At 43.2% G+C, this 20,039-nt stretch overlaps 1 protein-coding gene across 1 annotated transcript in view; it reads left to right on the top strand.

Moving 5' to 3' along the window:
* The window catches only part of LOC130907099 (organic cation/carnitine transporter 2-like), a 35,243-nt gene extending 17,936 nt beyond the window's left edge, over window positions 1-17,307 (top strand). Inside the window, exons 7-11 of the mRNA XM_057821977.1 lie at window positions 9,853-9,956; window positions 14,416-14,630; window positions 14,728-14,910; window positions 15,005-15,140; window positions 16,770-17,307. Of these exons, the coding sequence (XP_057677960.1) occupies window positions 9,853-9,956; window positions 14,416-14,630; window positions 14,728-14,910; window positions 15,005-15,140; window positions 16,770-16,842 (711 nt within the window). The 3' untranslated portion in view covers window positions 16,843-17,307. The remainder of the gene's footprint in view (window positions 1-9,852; window positions 9,957-14,415; window positions 14,631-14,727; window positions 14,911-15,004; window positions 15,141-16,769) is intronic.
* The last annotated feature ends 2,732 nt before the right edge of the window (window positions 17,308-20,039 follow it).

Raw genomic sequence — 20,039 nt, forward strand, 5'->3', positions numbered from 1 at the left:
AATGTATTATTATTATTATTATTATCTGAAATTGAGGCTTATAAGTCCCACAGCATGGCAAGTGGGCATTTGCATGTTGTTTCAGCACCATTTCTGCTTATATTCCGGGACCTGTGTCCGTCTCGTCATCACTGCGCTGTCATATGTACTTTACGTTCCGGCACCTTATGATTTACAAATTAAGCACTGCCGTCAAGTTAATACCTGACTCGAGTCGGAAAAACACGAAAAATCGGATTTGTGCATTAAGACTTGTAGTATGAACCCGGCCCTGATCTAGGTTTACCCACCAGAGTGCTCACGAAGAAATCTTGAGGGGGCACCCCCAATGCAGGCTTTTTTTTTACCCTCTACATTTCTCCGGGCTTGGGACCGGCGCAAGTAGGACACTGGCTTGTGTCCCGTTGAGGCTGCATTAATTTTTTGGGTGTTTTTTTTTTTTTTTTTTCATTCATCTACTTATTCTCGCAGTCGGCGTGATGTCACGATGACGTCATCTCGCATAGCAATGTGTCGCCATTTTGAGATGGGGGCACGCACAGGTGAACATCCCTAGACAAACGTCTGAAATTCATATATTTCAGCTGTATTTTGCATCTTTTTTCATAAAAACGTCTTAAACATGACTTATTTTTATTACGAGTCACTGCCAACAGACTCGAGGAGGCGATACAATTTAAAATGAGCGTGTATTGGCCTGCAAATCTGCCCATACAAAGTCGCAGCTGATAGCTGGATAAACAATCCAAAGGAATTGCCCGCAATGGAGTTCGGAAACATCTACAACTACCTCATAAAGTCACCCAGTAAGTTGACCTTTATCAATTACGTGGAATATGTACTGTGTGGAACTAAAAAAATTGGTAGTATATACGGAGTGATTATTTCTGCCGTAACCGGTAATTCGCCTCCAAGCGTTGTTTAGCCGTGAACACGTCACGGCAAAATAACCAATTCCCACCAGGCCAATAATATACCGATTGACAGATCAGAGTAGTTCACGGCAAAAGAAAAATAAGGCTTTGTGAGTTGTCGGTTCCGGTAATAATAACCACTGCCTAGTCTATTGAATCCTAGCAGCTAATTGGGGGCAACAAAAAAAAAAAATCGATTAAAGTTTACTCACCAGTGTCAGGGAATGCGCGGGAAGGCAGGTTGTGTGGACCCAAAAGCAGTGAAACAAAAAATGCAAGGCAGGAGGCAGTGAACTAAAAAAAAAACGTTTTAATAATAACTAACAAAAATCACAAAGTTTAAACAAAAGGACTATGGATCAACAAAACTTACGTAAACGGATGGACAGGTACGCGAGGGCTAGAACGGGTCTTGACTTTGGCAAAGACAGACATAGACAATGACGCAACAAGGAGTGACAAGAAACTGGGTCATTATATACGCAGACAAGGGGTAACGAGACGAGGAACAGCTGGGTAACACAGGTGGATGCAGATTGCAGGATACACTGGGAAAACACACACAGGTGAGAGCAATGGGTAATCACAGGGACAAGTCACACTAGGAGAAACCAACACAAAACCTAACAGTACCCCCCCCTCAAAGGACGGATCCCAGACGTCCTCAAGAAAAAAAAAAAAAAGTCCAAACACGGTGGGCAGAAGGTTGCCCGGAGGAGGGAGCAACATCAGCCCGTAGGGGCTAGTCAGGCGGGCGTCCAGGACGCCAGACATGGGGCGAGCGCACGGGTCGATCAGGCGGGCGTCCGGGGCGTCAGACGTTGGGCGACCGCACGGGCTGATCAGGCGGGCGCTTGGGGCGCCAGACGTTGGGCGACCGCACGGGTTGATCAGGCGAGCGCCCTGAGCAAGGAAGGACTCTGACATTCGTGCCGCCAAGCCGCGGCAGGAAGCGGGGAGCAACGTTGTCGTCATCGTGAAGGGAGTCAGGCACGCAGTCGTGGTCGGAGTCGGGCGGACCAGGAACAGAGTCGTGGTCGGAGTCGGGCGGACCAGGAACAGAGTCGTCGTCGTCAGAGTCGGGCGGACCAGGCACAGAGTCGTCGTCGTCAGAGTCGGGCGGACCAGGAACAGAGTCGTCGTCAGAGTTGGGCGGATCAGGAACTGAGTCGGAGTCTGAGTCGTCGTTGTCGTCTGCTGGCGGGACAGCGTCTGAGTCGTCGTCGTCTGCTGGCGGGACAGCGTCTGAGTCGTCTGCTGGCGGGACGGCGTCTGAGTCGTCGTCGTCTGCTGGCGGGACGGCATCTGAGTCGTCGTCGTCTGCTGGCGGGACGGCGTCTGAGTCGTCGTCGTCTGCTGCTGCTGGCGGGACGGCGTCTGAGTCGTCGTCGTCTGCTGGCGGGACGGCAGCGGAGACGTCGTCGTCTGCTGGCGGGACGGCAGCGGAGTCGCCGTCGTCTGCTGGCGGGACGGCAGCGGAGTCGCAGGAGTCTGCTGGCGGGACAGCAGCGGAGTCGCAGGAGACTGCTGGCGGGACAGCAGCGGAGTCGCAGGAGACTGCTGGCGGGACGGCAGCGGAGTCGCAGGAGCCTGCTGGCGGGACGGCAGCGGAGTCGCAGGAGCCTGCTGGCGGGACGGCAGCGGAGTCGCAGGAGCCTACTGGCGGGACGGCAGCGGAGTCGCAGGAGTCTGCTGGCGGAACGGCAGCGGAGTCGCAGGAGACTGCTGGCGGAACGGCAGCGAGTCGCAGGAGACTGCTGGCGGAACAGCAGCGGAGTCGCAGGAGTCTGCTGGCGGGAGCACAAGACTGCGGGTAGTCGGCGCGGGTGCCACTTGACTGCGGGGAGTCGGCGCGGGAGCCACTTGACTGCGGGGAGTGGGCGCTGGAGGAACTTGACTGCGGGGAGTCGGCGCGGGAGCCTCGGGAAGCCATGACGTCAGCACCGCCGCACACCGTCGGCGTCGACGACTACGCTGAGGCTTTTGGCGAGCGCCTTCATGTGGCAGGGGCTGCACAATAGCCCCATTAGGCCGCAATGAGCCTGGGTGACTCCTCAGACCACCCCGGGGTGGTCCACGATAGATGGCCCAACGGGACCCCAGGTAGGAGTCCTTGGCGACGAGCTCCGAACGGGACACAGAGTCCGGAGGGTGGTAAGAAAAATACTCGGGGGAAACGGAAGGTGTAAAATCAAAATCCGGGTCTGAGTCGGAATCAGAGTTTAAAAAAAAGTGCCGAGGGAACACAAAATCAGGGGAACAGGCAGAAAGCCGTCGGCGAGCATGCCGGTGCCGGTTGTTTCCCGCTGGGTCCACTAGTGGTTGCGTCATTCTGTCAGGGAATGCGCGGGAAGGCAGGTTGTGTGGACCCAAAAGCAGTGAAACAAAAAATGCAAGGCAGGAGGCAGTGAACTCAAAAAAAACGTTTTAATAATAACTAACAAAAATCACAAAGTTTAAACAAAAGGACTATGGATCAACAAAACTTACGTAAACAGATGGACAGGTACGCGAGGGCTTGGACGGGTCTTGACTTTGGCAAAGACAGACATAGACAATGACGCAACACGGAGTGACAAGAAACTGGGTCATTATATACGCAGACAAGGGGTAACGAGACGAGGAACAGCTGGGTAACACAGGTGGATGCAGATTGCAGGATACACTGGGAAAACACACACAGGTGAGAGCAATGGGTAATCACAGGGACAAGTCACACTAGAAGAAACCAACACAAAACCTAACAACCAGTAATAAAATGTTGGCTGCAAACGTAAATGTGCCTGGATTTAGGTTCCCACTGGCGAGAATGGTCCACGGAACCGTCGTCTTTTACTGTTCCTGGATTGATTGCTTTCAGCCATTTGCTTGTCCTTTTCTTCTCACAAGGAAGAATGCAGAACTTCAAATGCGGCGCTGAACTCTTCCTTGTGTTACAAGCCGCAGTACGGCAACTCTAGTCATTCCAACGGAAAAAAAGACCGCAAATAAGACAAAAGTTCAACGCGTTTGTACTACAATGCATGACAGAGCAACTGCTTGTGACTCGTGTTTTTCCCCCATTTCATTATGGCGATGCTTTGTTGTGGCTGGTGACGTCATTAATGCCCAGATGTCCGACTGCGAAAATGTGTCTGGAGGAGAGAGAGGAAGCGCGCGGATAACAAACGAGGTTGGAAAAACAGCTTGTTGTGGTGATTGCTTGTTCGGCCTGGTTGCGGCCAACAGGAACCGCTAATCCTGCAATTAAAAAGTAGGTGAGACCAACTCTCCGTGTGTTTTCTATATCCATTGCGACGCTACAATAGATATTCCCGACATTTTGATTGGGTGGGCATTACTCACGTCTGGGTGGGCCGTGCCCACCCCGGCCCCCCATACATCCGGCCCCGGTATGAACCTAGCCTATGAGAAATACCTGAATGCTGGATGTGACTGCCGGGTATGCCGAAAGTGTTGGTCTGGCGACAAGCAGCAACGGCGAGGAGGCTTATGAAGGCGGCTGATTGTGATGGCTGTCATCGTTCTCCCGTCTGGCCTCCTGCCTGCAATCAGTGAGCCCTAACAGACTAGTGTAGGAGGATACAACGTAAGTAGACCCTTACTGACAATGTGATACGTTCATTACTTGATCGCGCCCTGTTTTTGTTGTTGTTGTTGCTTGCCTGTCATAAGACAGCTGACAGGTTGTCTATTCATGTCAATTTAATGTCATTATTACTAGATCTATATAACTACTCGTCTTTTTTTTTTGCAATTACTGATAATTATATCACATAATGACTGGGGAAAGAAAGGTTCAGAGCGAAATCACGTTGCTAGATGCCTACCACTCTTTAGTAATGAGTGTGTAGCTCCCAACCGGCGTCATCACCACCGTCTACTGTGATGAATAAATCGTCGTCATCTGACGCCTCATGTTCAAACATGTAAGAATTAATTATAGATCATCATTCCTGGGAGCCTTTGCCATCGTTAGCGTCACGAAAGAGTGATCCTGAATAGTTACTTTTAGTGTAAATATCACTGATATCGTCGTTGCTGCTATGCTCGCATTGAATAATCTTCTGTTGCATTGGGGAATTTACGTCACACTTCCGGGTTTGGGAAGACACTATTAACGGAGTGCAGAAAACCTAAAAAGCGCAAATTATCCTCGCAGTTACACATTAAAAATGACATGGTTGTTTTGACGAACTTCTCCGAAGTTTCTATTCGTAAAATTGCACCGAAATCCGAAAAGCTCTTCATCTGCTCTTTAATTGATATGGCTTCCTGCTGTCCGCTGCAAACATTTTTAGACACAGTAAACAGACAGGTCTTTCCTTGTCTCACACTGTATTAAAAGTGAAAACCAATAGCCAAACGCTATGTACACTAGGCCTGAACGATATTGGGAAAAACTATTGCTGCGATTTTTTTTGGGTTTGCGATATATTGCGATATTATATTGCGATATTAAAAAAAAATTATATATATTTTTTTCAAGATATTTTCACAAGATGACTTAAATAGCTGTTTGGAAAGACTTTAGATCACCACAGTGTACAGTCATCCCTTGTTTTTCGCGGTTAATGGGGACCAGAACCCGCCGCGATAAGTGAAAAACCGCGAAGTAGCCCACCCCCCCATTTAAAAATTTTTTTTGTGTGTGTGTTTAACTCTGCCCAATGTATTTATTCAGATTTAGCATTGGAAAGAGATACATACAGGTTGACCCAAAAAAAAGTTTACACTCAGTTGACTGCTTGTTTAAAAGCCATTGAAACATATCTATGCTTAAGTGATTCATTAAGGTCCCTCAATGCAGCTGGTAATCTCTCGTCTCTACAATTCCTGTGCTTCTGCTGAAAATGAAGAAAACTTTAGCTGTACCTGAATTGCTGCGTGCCGGTCTGACACCTACTGAGATTGCAGCAAATCTGAGAATATCCAGATGTGCAGTCTACAAAGTTAAAAAGAAGCTGAAAGATATTGGAACAGCCTTGCGAAAACCTGGGTCTGGAAGTGCCGATCTGTGCGGACCAAATAGTTGATTGACAAGGTGATATGTGGCCACCCCAGAGTCCAGATCTCAATCCCCTGGATTATAGTATATGGGCAACTGTGGAGGACAGTGCCTGTAAGAAGCCACAAACTTCTGTGGCAGCCTTGGAGAGGTCCATTGTTAGATCTTGGGAAAAGATGACAGCATCCTACATAAAGAAGCGTTCCGCAGGCGCCTGGAGGCTGTTGTGACACTTAAGGGAGGACACATTGAAAAATAGAGTGTACTGTACATTTTCTTTACAATAATGTATAATTTGTGATTCAATTCTAATTCTAAGCTGAATAAACATGGCATTTAAGTTGTATTATGGCAGTGTAAACTTTTTTTGGGGTCACCGTGTATAAGACATGTCCCCCCCCCACCACCCCCAACTCCCCCCCCCCCCAAAGTGATTTTAAAAATGTATATAAATAAATGGTTTTTAAGCACTTCAAATTTCATAATTATGATAAGTTTTAAACATAACTGTCCAACCAAATCATTTTTGAACAAGAATAAAGTACTGTAGCAGATAAATGCTTGGCTTTATTAAATGCTTCTGTTTATCTACTTTAGCTGTGACCGTTGAAGTGACATGTAGAAATTTCAAACTCCTCATGATCACTTCTGGCATTTCAATGTGTCCAACGTCCCCACAGTACACACATTCATTCCAGCGCGGCTTCCTTCCAACTGTTTAACAAGTTAAACGATGATTGACAGATGCCCGTGTGAAGTCTGCTTCTTTGGCCAGATCAAAGCCATTGTTGTGCCGCAGTGACTGAGAGGATCAAAAGGCTGGGAGAGGGAGGGTAGGAGGCTGTGCGCAGACCAGAAAGTGAGGCGTATGTGGATCAAAAAAAAAGAAAAACTATCGCACGTGCTTGCATGGGACTATTGCGCACACGCACATCGCGATGGCGATGTTTAAACGATATATCGTTCAGGCTTAATGTACACTTCATCATATTTCCTCGTCTTAGCTCTTCATATCTTCATATCATAGCGCTTTGCTTTGTGCTCGTTTGGTTCGGAAATACTACGGACACTCTGAAAATGAGAGCGCCACTGCCACCCACTGAGTGGATGTTCAATTACACTGTATTCTAGAAGGGGAAAAAAATTATGTTCCCCGCGGTCACATGCGCCACCCACGGCATCGCTCTGCTCCTCCCGAGGGGCAGAGGTGGGTAGTAATGCGTTACATGTACTCAGTTACATTTAGTTGATAATTCTAGGAGTACATTTACGAAGCCATACTTTTAACTTTTACTACTTGAGTAGATTTGTGAAGAAAAAAACGCTACTCTTACTCTGCTACTTTGGGCTACACAAGAATCGTTACATTTTTTTATTTTTATTCTTTACACATTATTCTTTATTTATTTTCATTCTACACGTTATATTTTTTTTCCAGCGATGCCAAGAGTAGCTCTACCAATTTCATAATGAGACGTCGCAAAACAATAATCACATGACTCTATTATACCAATCAGACTCAAGCTTGCCGTTCTTTGATCACACCAGCCTGTTCAATCACGTGGCGTCTTTAAAGCACCGTAAAAAAAATAAGTATTTTACATAGAGCGCTGCCTTCAATATGACTTGCAGATTTTAACCTCTCTCCCAGTCTTTATTTGTCACCGACTCACCACGGAAAACCGGAAATATGATCCTTTTAATTTCATAATAATAAATAACTATAAGTGAATGATTCACTGTTCAAACTAGGAAATGTTTTCTCCACTAGAGGGCACTCGTACTCTTTATATAAATAATGCTTCATTTCTCTAATTTTCTTCTCTCGCCGGAATTAAAAGTTTTATTTGTTGTTTTTGTATTTCTTTGGCTTAATGTGGTTATGTAATGGGTTATTCTACAGTATCATTGTAACAACAGTTCATATACAACCCCTAGCAAAAAGTATGGAATCACCAGTCTTGGACGAGCACACACTCAGACATTTTATAATGTAGAACAAACTCAGATAAAAAGCTTGAAAAAAAAAAAAAAGAATTAGTTCAAAAGTGCAACTCTTTAGCCTTCAGAAACACTCAAAGAAATGAATAAAAAAACATTGTGATTGTCAGTAAATGTTACTTTTATAGAGCAAGTGCAGGGAAATAAATATAGAATCACTCCACTCTGAGGGAAAATATATGGAATCATGAGAAACAAACAAAGAAATAACAACCATAACACATCTCTAGTATTTAGTTGCACCACCTCTGGCTTTTATGACAGCTTCCAGGACTTCATGAGTGACAAACAGTATTCTTCATCAATTTGGCGCCAACTCTCTTTGATTGCAGTTCCCAGATCATCCTTGCAGGTCGGAGCCTTGCTGTGGACCATTTTTTTCAATTTTCACCACAGGTTTTCAATAGGGTTGAGATCTGGGTTATTTGCAGGCCATGATATTGACTGGATGAGTCTTTCTCCAAGGAATGCTTTAACAGTTTTAGCTCTATGGCATGATGCACTGTCATCTTGGAAAATGATTTCATTATCCCCAAACATATTTTCAATAAAGGGATAAGAAAGCTGTCTAAAATTTCATCTAAACTTGTGCATTTATTGAAGATTTAACCACAGCCATCTCCCCAGTGCCTTTGCCTGGCATGCTGCCCCATATCATCAAGGACTGAGGGAATTTTGATGTTTTCCTCAGGCAGTCAACTTTGTAAATCTCACTGGAACGGCACCAAACAAAAGTTCGAGCACCATCACCTTGTCCAATGCAGATTCTTGACTCATCACTGAATATAACCTTCATCCACTCATTCACAGTCCATTATTGCCTCTCCTTAGGCCATTGCAGTCTTGTTCTTTTCTGTTAAAGTGTCAATGATGGTTTCCTTTTAGCTTTCCTGTATGAAAATCCCATTTCCTTTAGGCGATTTTGCACAGGTCTGTCACATACCTTGACTTCAGCTTTCTACCATTTCTTCTTCATTTGTCTTGTTGTACATCTTCTATTTCAAGACATATGGCCTTTAGTTGTTTGTCATGACGTTTGGATGTCTACCAGTACACTTTAACAACCTTGCCATTCTGTTTTTACTTGGTCCAAATTTTTGATACAGCTGACTGTGAACAGCCCACATCTTTGGCAACCATACGCGTAGCGTTACTTTCTTCAAGAAGTTTGATAATCCTCTCCTTGGTCTCAAGAGACATCTCTCTTGTTGAAGCCATGATTCTTGTGAATCCAAGGTGTGATAACTGCATTGTTTTTAACTGCTGACTAACGAGCAGATCTAATCTGAGGCAGGGGCCCAATTAAGGAAAGGAAATTGACTGGGTGTGTCTGTATTTTCTACTCAAAATGGAGTGATTCCATATTTTGTTCTTCAGAATGGAGTGATTCGATATTTATTTCCCTGCACTTGCCATATAAAAGTAACATTTACTGACCACCACAATGTTTTATATTCATTTCTTTTAGTGTTTCTTAATGCTAAAGAGTTGAACTTTTGAACTAATTCATTATTTTTTCAAGCTTTTTATTTGAGTTTGTCCTGCATAATAAAATGTCTGAGCGAGTGCTCGTACAAGACTGTTGATTCTGGACTTTTTACTAGGGGTTGTAGAAAGCTTTGAGCTCAGAAAAAAAATAATAAAACAAATTTGTGAGCAGTTACTCACAATATTACTCATTACTTGACTATTCTTTTCACTAAATACTTTTTTACTTGTACTTGAGTGCATTTTTTGGATGACTACTTTTACTTTTACTTGAGTAATATTATTTTGAAGTAACGCTACTCTTACTTTAGTACAATTTTTTTGCTACTCTACCCACCTCGCATTGTCATACACACAAAGCCATAGACATTTCAAAAGTTGTTTATACATTAGTAAAACTCATTCCAATGATGATAATGATGACGGTGCGGTTTGTTGCAGGTGGAGAAGCCCAAAGAATCGGAGAAAAAAGAACTGCACAGCATCCTGGACCTCGTGAGCAACGTGGAAATCGGATTCATGACAGTGATTCTCTGCTATGTAGCGTGAGTTCATGGACTCACGTCATTTTTAGTACACAATACATTCCACAAATGTGTGCCACCGACAGTGAGAGGGAGGAAGGACAGGGAAGCCTATGCGATGACTGGGGAGAGTGTGTGTGAGATTTTAACTCATTGGCTGCCGTTCACGGCGTGAGACATCCAATTCATTTTCAATGGGAGGGGTTCATTCGCCCTTCCCAGTTTATGTTACACGCCGCCATAGTTGATTCATGTCAATTCATATCCTGTTTCATTTTGGTGGGTTCCCTTTTGTTGCTCAGTGTTCACCTTTGTCAGTCTTGTCTTGCCGTCCCCTTAATCACCTGTGTATCATTAGCCCTAGGCCTTAAATTCCCCACTTTTGCCTTGTCTTGTGCCAGTGCGTTTTTCTTTTTAAAGAAGCTGTAAGAAGCTAAGACACCATCTTCAGTAAGTTTTGTTCTTGTCATGTTTTGACCCCATGTCTACATTGCCGAAGATTTTATGTTGCTACTTTGATTGATTTTGTCCCAAGTCTACATTGCCGAAGACTTTATGTTGTTAGTTTTTGTTTGTTTTGTACTTTGAAGCTGGCCTGCGTTTAATCCCAGTAAAATAAAACTCATTGGAAACTGCATTTCTCCCATCGTCTCTTGCATTTGAGCCCAGCCGTGTGTGCCCCCCGTGACAGTTAAAATGAATTGGACTTCTAGCGTCGTCAATGGTACTGAAAGATGAGCATTCACAGACAGTCCTCCCAGTCTATATAAATTAGATCTCTACCCTTGTCAGTGGCAGGCAACGAGTTAATGTCTGAAGGGATCGCATTCTGAGAATACTGTACATCAAACAAAGGAATATTTCTGGGCGTTCACCAGCCGAGACACCACACAGACACTTGACACAAATACTGAGGGATTGTATGTCAAGTAGTCCACTGAACTTTGCTGCTAAAGTACTAATGTCAATTTAAACTACGTCACACGACAAAGGAGATTGACTGGTTTGTGCGGTACATGAGCTGAGTGGTTACCAAAGCACCACAAATCACTATAATGCAGTGCTTCTCAATTATTTTCTGTTATGTGAAGAAAATAAGTATTTGAACACCCTGCTATTTTGCAAGCTTTCCCTCTTAGAAATCATGGAGGAGTCTGAAATTTTCATCGTAGGTGCATGTCTACTGTGAGAGAGATAATCTAAAAAGAAAAATCCAGAAATCACAATGCATTCTTTTTGTTTTTAACAATTTGTGTTATACAGCTGCAAATAAGCATTTGAACACCTGTCTATCAGCTAGAATTCTGATCCTCAAAGACCTGTTAGTCCTTCTATTAAAAGTCCACCTCCACTCCATGCATTATCCTGAATCAAATAAACCTGTTTTAGGTCGATGGCAGCATAAAGACTCTTGTACACCCCGAACAATTAGTAAGACTCAAACAGAGACAAAATTGGTCACCTCTTCAAGGCTGGGAAGGGCTCCGGAGTAATTGCCAACAGCTTGATGATGAAGGAATATGACCCTCTTGACAGACCGCCAGAATTGCGCCAGTCGAACCGCAGGACCCGCGCTGGCGCAGATCCAACGAGCCGGGCCGGCGGGATCCCAGCAATTCAGCCAGAAGGCCAAACTCTGCGCGTTCACCTTAGTCTTAACCCTTTGTACTGACTCCATTTTGAAAGGTTTAAAGAAGACTCACCGAAAACAAGTTGACAATTTATTCAGGTCGGCAGAGATAAAAACGGCAAGGCGAAACAGAAACACTCAGGCGGGGAGGCAAGGTCACCCTATCATACGTCAACAAAAGGTTCCCGAGAAAAATGACAACGCTTAGTTAAACATTGTCTATTGAAGGCTCTCGTGGGGCAGGCTGTGGGGAGGAAAAAGGGTGTGTTTGGGATTATTGTCTGTTTGTGGATTGGGCAGGAGGATTCGGGAGTTACTGTTGTCCAGGCAACGGGGGTCATGGGTTTTGCCACTTCAGCGTCAAATGGGCTCTTGGAGTCTTGTCAGTCGTGTTATCGGTTGGATATCGGGTGTTCTCCTGTGTTCCTTATGTTAGGACAGACCGTCCCGCCAGGAGAACTGATTGCGGGAGTTGACGCGTCAATCTTGCTCATGACGCACACATTGGGCTTCCATGATAAGAAGGTGTCGTGTATCTTTTATGCCCCATATTCTGCTTGTTTTTCTTAAACTATGGTATAAGTGCTTTTTATTTTATATTGGGTGTGTTAGAGTAGGGGTCCCCAACCTTTTTTGCACCACGGACCAGTGTTATTTGGGTCTTTTTTTCACGGACCGGTGTTCTGATAAATTTTGCAACCCATCAAAAAATGCAACGATGTGGTTCTGCGCATGCGCGTAACGTTAAACATGGCCGCAAATGCAGCGATTCCAAAGTAAACACAACAAACTTTCTTTAAAGAAAGGAATATTAACTTATGTTTGATCATGGAAGGACATGTGGAAAAGTTCTCCTCAGATCCATCCTGCCATGTTAGCTGCTCACAACAACTGCACACCGCTCTCTCACCATTAACGACTTCATGTTGTAGTTAAGCATTAATTAAGAAGGCCGCTTCACAAAGATCGATGTTGGAAATTGTAGCAAGGTTTTCAATGCTCTCGTAGCCATGTCAGGATATTCCGGAATGACTTAAATCCAGAAACTCGGTAGAGTTGTTGTCTCAAATGTATGTTTAAGGTCGCCGTCATTTGCGATCTCTACAAGCTGATCCTCCTGTTGCACAGACATGCTCGAATCACTCGGTTCATTCACAAACGGGTCACGAATCCACTTCTTCTCAGTTCGTGGGTCTTCGAGATTGTAGGCTCATCTTCTGGCTCGTCAGGTGCCCTTTTTGCCGTAAAAATATCTCCAAAGACGTCTGTTTTCCAGTCATCTTTGCTCGTGTGGGGGCTACTTATTTCCGGGAACAAATGTGCTGTGCCCGCGGTCTTGTAATACAATGTTATCGAGGATAAGCGCCCATAGATATATTATATACACACAACAAGATGTACTGCTAGCACTCCAATAAATGCATTTTTATGACGACATTCTAATCTAAACTGTAGTATTATAGCTATCTAGAGTAGACAGGGTTTATTCGGCCAGAATTCGGTCATTAATACGTTATTATTTCTGTGCGGCCCGGTAGCAAATGCGCCACGAACCGGTACTGGTCCGCGGCCCGGCAGATGGGGACCTCTGTGTTAGTACATTAATACAAACAGTTAGACGGTGCCTACGAGAAAAGGTGCTATCTTCTTCAGTGAAAAAAGGTCCACTGTTGGAGCAATCATTAGAAAATGGAAGAAGCTAAACATGACAGTCAATCTCAATTGGAGTAGAGCCCCATGTACTGTAAGAGATCACCTCGTGGGGTCTCAATGGTCCTAAGAAAGGTGAGGAATCAGCCCAGAACTACACGACAGGAGTTGACCTGAAAATAGCTGTGACCACCATTTCCAAGGTTACTGTTGGTAATCCACTAGACGTCATGGTTTGAAATCATGCATGGCATGGAAGGTTCCCCTGCTTAAACCAGCACATCTCAAGGCCTGTCTAAAGTTGGCCTATGTCCATTTGGATGATGAGGCGAGTCATGGGAGCAAGTTTTGTGGTCAGATGAGAGTAAAACAGAACTTTTTGGTCATAATTCGACGAACCGTGTTTGGAGGGAGCAGAATGATTAGTACTATATCAAGAACACCATCCCTACTGTGAAGCATGGGGGTGGTAGCATCATGCTTTGGGGGTGTTTTTCTGTGCATGGGACAGGAAGAGTGCACTGTATTAAAGAGAGGATGACTGGGGCCCTGTATTGTGAAGTTTTGGGGAACAACCTCGTTCCTTCAGAGCATTGAAGATGGGTCGTGCCTGGGTCATCCAACATGGCAATGACCTGAAGCACACAGCCAGGAAAACCAAGGAGTGGCTCTATAAGAAGCGTAACAAGGTTCGAGCATGGCCTAGCCGGTCCCCAGACCTAAACCCAATAGAAAACTTTAGGAGGGAGCTCCGTGTTTCTCAGTGACAGCCCAGAAACCTGACTGATGGGGGGGGGCAAGCTCCCTCCTGCAGTGTGTGCAAACCTGGTGAAAAACTACAGGAAACATTTGACCTCTGTAATTGCAAACAAAGGCTACTGTACCAAATATTAACATTCGTTTTCTACGGTGTTCAAATACTTGTTAGCAGCTGTATCACGCAAACAAATTGTGAAAAAAATCAGTGTGATTTATGGATTTTTCTTTTTAGATTTTCTCTCTCACACTGGACATGCACTTACGATGAAAATATCAGACTCCTCCATGATTTCTAAGTGGGAAAACTTGCAAAATACTTATTTGCTGTTCAAATCCTGTTTTTCTTTACTGTAGATTCTTTGAGCAACCATATTTCATATCAAGATCATTTAAATGAAATCTTTTCAATAAGGTAGTTGACTGGTTGCTCCCCTCTGTTAGGTTTACGATGTCAGCAGGCTACTACGGCATTTCTTTTAACGCCACACAGTTCCACGGCAATGCGTACGTCAGTTGCTTCATTTCGGGGGCCGTGGAGCTTCCGGCGTACGTGTCTAGCTGGCTGGCTCTACGCTATGTTTCGCGTCGGATGTCTGTCATCGGCACCCTGGTGCTGGTCGCAGTGCCGCTCTACTTCATACAGCTGGTTCCTGAAGGTGACAGGATTGTGTTGTCTTTTTTTCTTAAAGCCCAACCTAAAATCCAATAAATTTCAACTCTGAATCCCATTGACCAATTTTCCCGGTCCAACAGGTTACTCAGGTATATCGCTCACTCTGGAGATGGTGGGAAAATACGCCATCACCACGGGCTTTGGGCTGATGTTTGCCTACACCACCGAGCTGTACCCGACGGCTCTGCGGAACACGGCGGCCGGGATCTGTAACACGGTGGCGCGGTTTGGAAGCTGCATTACGCCATATTTGCTGGAGCTCAGTGAGTTCTGTAATTCTGTCATTTTCATTTTGCTATGCCAGATTACATAAAGACACAAGGACTTAAATGTTGCTGGCATCTCTTGTCCAAACAGGGTCCTACTCTCAGTTCCTGCCTTACATCATACTTGGTAGTCTGGCCGTTTTGGCTGCCTTTGCGACGGTCCTCCTACCAGAGAGCTTCGGGCGACCGCTGCCTGAATCTGTCGACCAGATGCAAAAGAGACAGCGGTACGTTAAATGATCACCACACACAGCAGGCAAATATTGTAAATGACAATCTAGGTTTTCACGTAATACAGGGTGGGGCAGAGCAACTTGCTTATTTAAATTTGGCACCCTGAAGCTATGGTTGCTCTGAGGATGGTAGGGATGGACTAATTTGAGAAGGTGGGCCTTAAAGTTTGGTTCTTAACCTGCGTTATTTATTTTTTGTTTATTTTTCAGGAACCCCAGTGACCATTATTGAGTGGACGAAGTTGGAACGCGGTTTTCGCTGTTTGAGGCAATTTTTTTTCAAGCGGTCGCTCAATCATCGTAATGCAATGTGCATTCTGTAGACATTTCAATATTTCCCCCATTCCACACCCATCTGGTTCAGTGTTGGCAGGAAACACTCATTGATCATGTTGACATAACGGTCAGATGTCAGTGGTACTGCCTGTTCGTTTTCTTAATTTCTTAAAAAAAAAAACAACAACAAAAAAACATGGGCCTATTATGCCAACTCGCGATAGTGCACACCAAACAGTTACATGTAGAGCGTGTAGAGGACGTTGATGAAGTTCTCTGGCGTTTTCAGGACTCCAATAGCGCATGTTTTGCTTATTTACAGATCCCGAAAGATGGAAGTAAGCCTCATCACTGAACAAAATAAGTGTCTAAGTTGTCAGGCAAGCCCAAAAGCGCCACATATGATTTTCACGAGTAATAAAATCGTGCGGATTAAGTTCCTGCACCATAGCTAATTTGTAGGGATGACATTTCAATTTTTCATGGAGTATTCGTCTCACAGAACGAACAGACAACCAAAGAGCAGATGCGTGTTTCTTGGCAGACCGTCGGGGAGATCTCAAAACAGATTGTCTCACCGCGTCAATGTTTTTGGGTGACCTTGCTGTTTGCGGGAGGTCAGGTTTCTTTTTCTTGCCATCACCCTTTTTCCCTGAGGTTGTTTACCCGTGAAACAATCGACTTCCGGCCAGGAAGACGATCACAGGGGGCAATATTGAAATGTCTACGGAATGCACGTTGCGTTGCGACGATTGAGTGACCACTTGAAAAAAATGCCTCAACAGCGAAAGCACGTTCCAACTTCGTCCACTCCATGATGCTCAGTGGGGTTCCTGAAAAATAAACACAAAATAAATAACACACGTTAAGAACCAAACTTTAAGCCCTACCCTCTCAAAAAAGTCCATCCCTACCATCCTCGGAGCAACCATCGCTTCAGGGCGCCAAATTTAAATAAGCAAGTTGCTCTGCCCCACCCAACTAAAATATATGTACACAAAAAAACTGTTAAAATGGTTAAAAAAAAAAAAAAAAAACATACAAAACATTTGTATAAACCATACACATTTTCTGACTCTTAAAGGCCAATTTGGCCTAATTTAATTCACGAAATACGACCATTAGGAGTGGATGATACAACATATTCAGATTTTGGCTTTTGATATTGCTATGATGTGTTTGCATTCTGTGTCAGTCATACTAACTGGTGAAAAGGGCTGATTTTTCGATATTAAAACAAATGTTTTAAGAAGCACTGTTAAATGTGTTTGTCTTTGAGTGAATTTCAGAAAATCCAATACTTTTCAGGAAACTGTAAAATAAAATTGTCTCATTTTCCCTTCCCAGCATCAAGTGCCCATGTGTTCCAAAGGCAGGGATTCCTGTTGCTGTAGCGCTTTCGGAAAGTCCTAAATCCTAAAAAGAGAAAATGTACTGTTTTGATCAAATTTACTTTTGTTGATGAGAGCTAAAGATGTTAAAAAGTGGTTACATGTAATGTTCCATTTTCTTGATATTTTACATGGAAATGTCATATCAGGGTGTTTTTAAGTGGAATTTCTGACTTTATGTCCTTAAAAACCAAAGTAGCTAATGTTTACATGCTGATACTTTATGTGAGGACTACCGGTATATTGCACTTTGAGGACTGTCCTCATCTTGCGATGCGCACAAAATTTTGGTTACCATTATGTTGTCATTGTATTTTTTACCTTTCATGGCAAGCTTCGTTTGTGTGTTGATTTACCCAAGTTAAAACTTATTAAAAAAATCTCAAAACCAAAATGGATTGGTTTTGCTCAGGTGTTGTGAGCCTTGTTACATACAATCATTTTATTAAGTAAAAGCAATATCCACTGTTTGTTGCTTTTAAAGTGACATTAAAGAGAACCCTTTTTTACCTTGAAATGTGTGGATAATTGAATGAAGGAGTAAAACATCATCAATCAGAACTGCTTAATGTCTTGTTAATTTTTTTAAAGTATGAAAGTTTTATGTCCAAGGGCGTAGGTTTGCATAGGGATGGTAGGGACATAACACTACCAATTTTTCAGGGTGCTCAAATTGTCCCCACCAACTTTTAAGCAACCTTATTTGCTTAGGTAAAGCACTATATAAGTACACTCCATTTACCATTTTATAAAGGGGTGCCCAAGTCCGGTCCTCCAGAGCCCCTATCCAGCTTGTTTTCCATGTCTCCCTCCTCCAACACACCTGAATCAAATAATGAGGATCATTGTCAGGCTCCTGCAAAGCTTGCTGATGAGCTGATCTTTTTGATTCAGGTGTGTTAAAGGAGGGAGACATTGAAAACAAGCTGGATAGGGGCTCTCGAGGACCGGACTTGGGCACCCCTGATTTTATATAACGAGTTTGGTTAAATAGGTAATTTAGATTGTCTTCACAGACTGTATGCTGTAAGGATACAATTGACCCTACCATTATTAAGTGAATTATTTTCATTATGTTCAGACTTACATTTCCCCCTTTTTACTTGGTGAATGTGCCGGTCCTTTTCCCCCCCTCAAACGCACGTTTGATTGGCTGATGACTTGGTCCCCCCCAAACCCACCCCACACACACATGTACAGTTACAACGAATAATGTCATGCCTCCTCCTCCGCCCCCTTCGAAGAGGAGAGGTATTAGAATTTTTTTTCCCGGCCAGCAGCAGCCACTGTAAGTAATGTAAAAATATGTCAGTATTGTGGATGTGGGGAACACACCACTCATTTTGCTACTGAAAGTCTGACCTGCATCACAGTTAGCATAACATTAAATAAACTGTGTTAACTTGCTAACGTGCAAAACTAGAGTTTTCAAAATGTTTCATTTGTAGTTTTTGAAATGAAGGTTTGAATCGAACGGTATATCGCCTGAACCAAAACATATAAAAGTTAGTATTTAAATAAATATATATATATATATATATTTTTCCTGTCCAAAAACTCCATGTAGCATGTATCACTGAGTGTCAAGACAAAGCTGTGAATGGCCACCGCCGGATTTTTGGGGGATTTTATGGTTGAAACATGGTAATATAACAAGGGTCGTTATCAGGGGTGAAAGTGGGCCAGAACGGTAAGGAACGCAGTTCCGGTATAAGATTCAGGGCCGGAACGCAGTTCTGGTATAAGATTCAGGGTAGGAATGCTGTTCCGGTACACGGTGCGTTGATTCCAAAAATATGACAGCAACTGTTAAAACGCTATGAAAAAAAAAAAAAAAAGTTTGTTGAATTGATGCGACAAAAAAGGGCAATGCAACATAAAATGGATAAAATCTCTAAGAGCAAGGAAAGAGTTGAGGAGGTTTATTCATCATATCTAGTTTTATTTGCTCAGATTGCTCTGTTCAGAACATCTTAGCTGTCAATGTGCACTTTGGACTTATATTTGTTCATTTATGTTAGGCTACTTATTCATCTCCTTATGAGTTAAAAAAGTCAATGTTTGCGCGATCTTCAAAATATATTCCATTTGACTCCGCATAATATGTCATTTGTACTTATTTTTCTGAATGTATGTTACTTATCTATTTATTATTAAAAAAAATAAAAAGAAAGCAAAAGTTTACATTAACTTAAAGTTTAATATACAACCTATGTTCTTCAGTAGTTAAAATTGAGATTTGGCATTTAGTATGTGAGGAAATGAGGGAAAATAAAAATTAGAGGATGGAGGTTGGGGTTATTGCTGTTTTTGTTCACTTTTATTTTGCAAATCATTGAAAAAATACAATTTTGAACGAAAATCAGTTTTTGTATGAGTTATATAAATAACTGTGCCAAAACAGTTTTCTATGCATTTCAGTAGTTTTAGGAGGTTTGACACCCCCCCCCCCCCCCCCCCCAAAAAAAAAAGAAAATAAATACATAAACAAAATTTCTGGCTCAGTGGCGACCTTCACATCGGGGAGTTCCGGCAAGAAATTCTAGCCACTTTCACCCCTGGTAGTTATGCAGAAATCGCAGACATCAAGGTGGTTGAGATGTTCATTTTCATATATTTACCCTTTAAATGTTTTTTTTCTCCCAATTTTTCTTTGTTTGGATCGATTATTTATCATCTAAAATATTGGGGAAAATACGACAGTAACGAAAAAAAATACAACTAAGCGATAGTTATGAGGTGGATATCCGTGGCTTTTTTACAGACGCAAATTTTTTTCATTGTGACGTAATTTGTTTATAAGTTTAAACTAATTTTGACTAATTTTTTTAAGTCGTTCTTTTTAAACTAAATACTAGACATCAATTAATGATTCAAAGCTAAAAATGACAGACATTTGGAATAATAAATATGATTACTTACCTTCTTTTTATGGCTATGTTGAAGCAAAAGCGGTTGCGCGATGTCTGTAAAAGGGGGTTTCCACGGTAAAAGGGACAAATTAAAAATAGTTCGGGGACTTAATGCGTCATGAATCTGCTATGGCAGGATATAGACCCTACCCACCGACGTCACAAAATCACGTGCTCGCTGTATGGTTCCGCCCCCTTGTCCGTCATTTTGTGTCTGTGTTATCAATGGTCTCAATTGATCGAGCAATTTATAATGCATTTCATGGAAGACCCGGTGCTTTCGGATGCCGTAAACTCACTTGATGCGTTGCATA

This window comes from Corythoichthys intestinalis, chromosome 18 (assembly GCF_030265065.1).
Source record: "Corythoichthys intestinalis isolate RoL2023-P3 chromosome 18, ASM3026506v1, whole genome shotgun sequence".
In the NCBI taxonomy this organism is placed as follows: Eukaryota; Metazoa; Chordata; class Actinopteri; order Syngnathiformes; family Syngnathidae; genus Corythoichthys; species Corythoichthys intestinalis.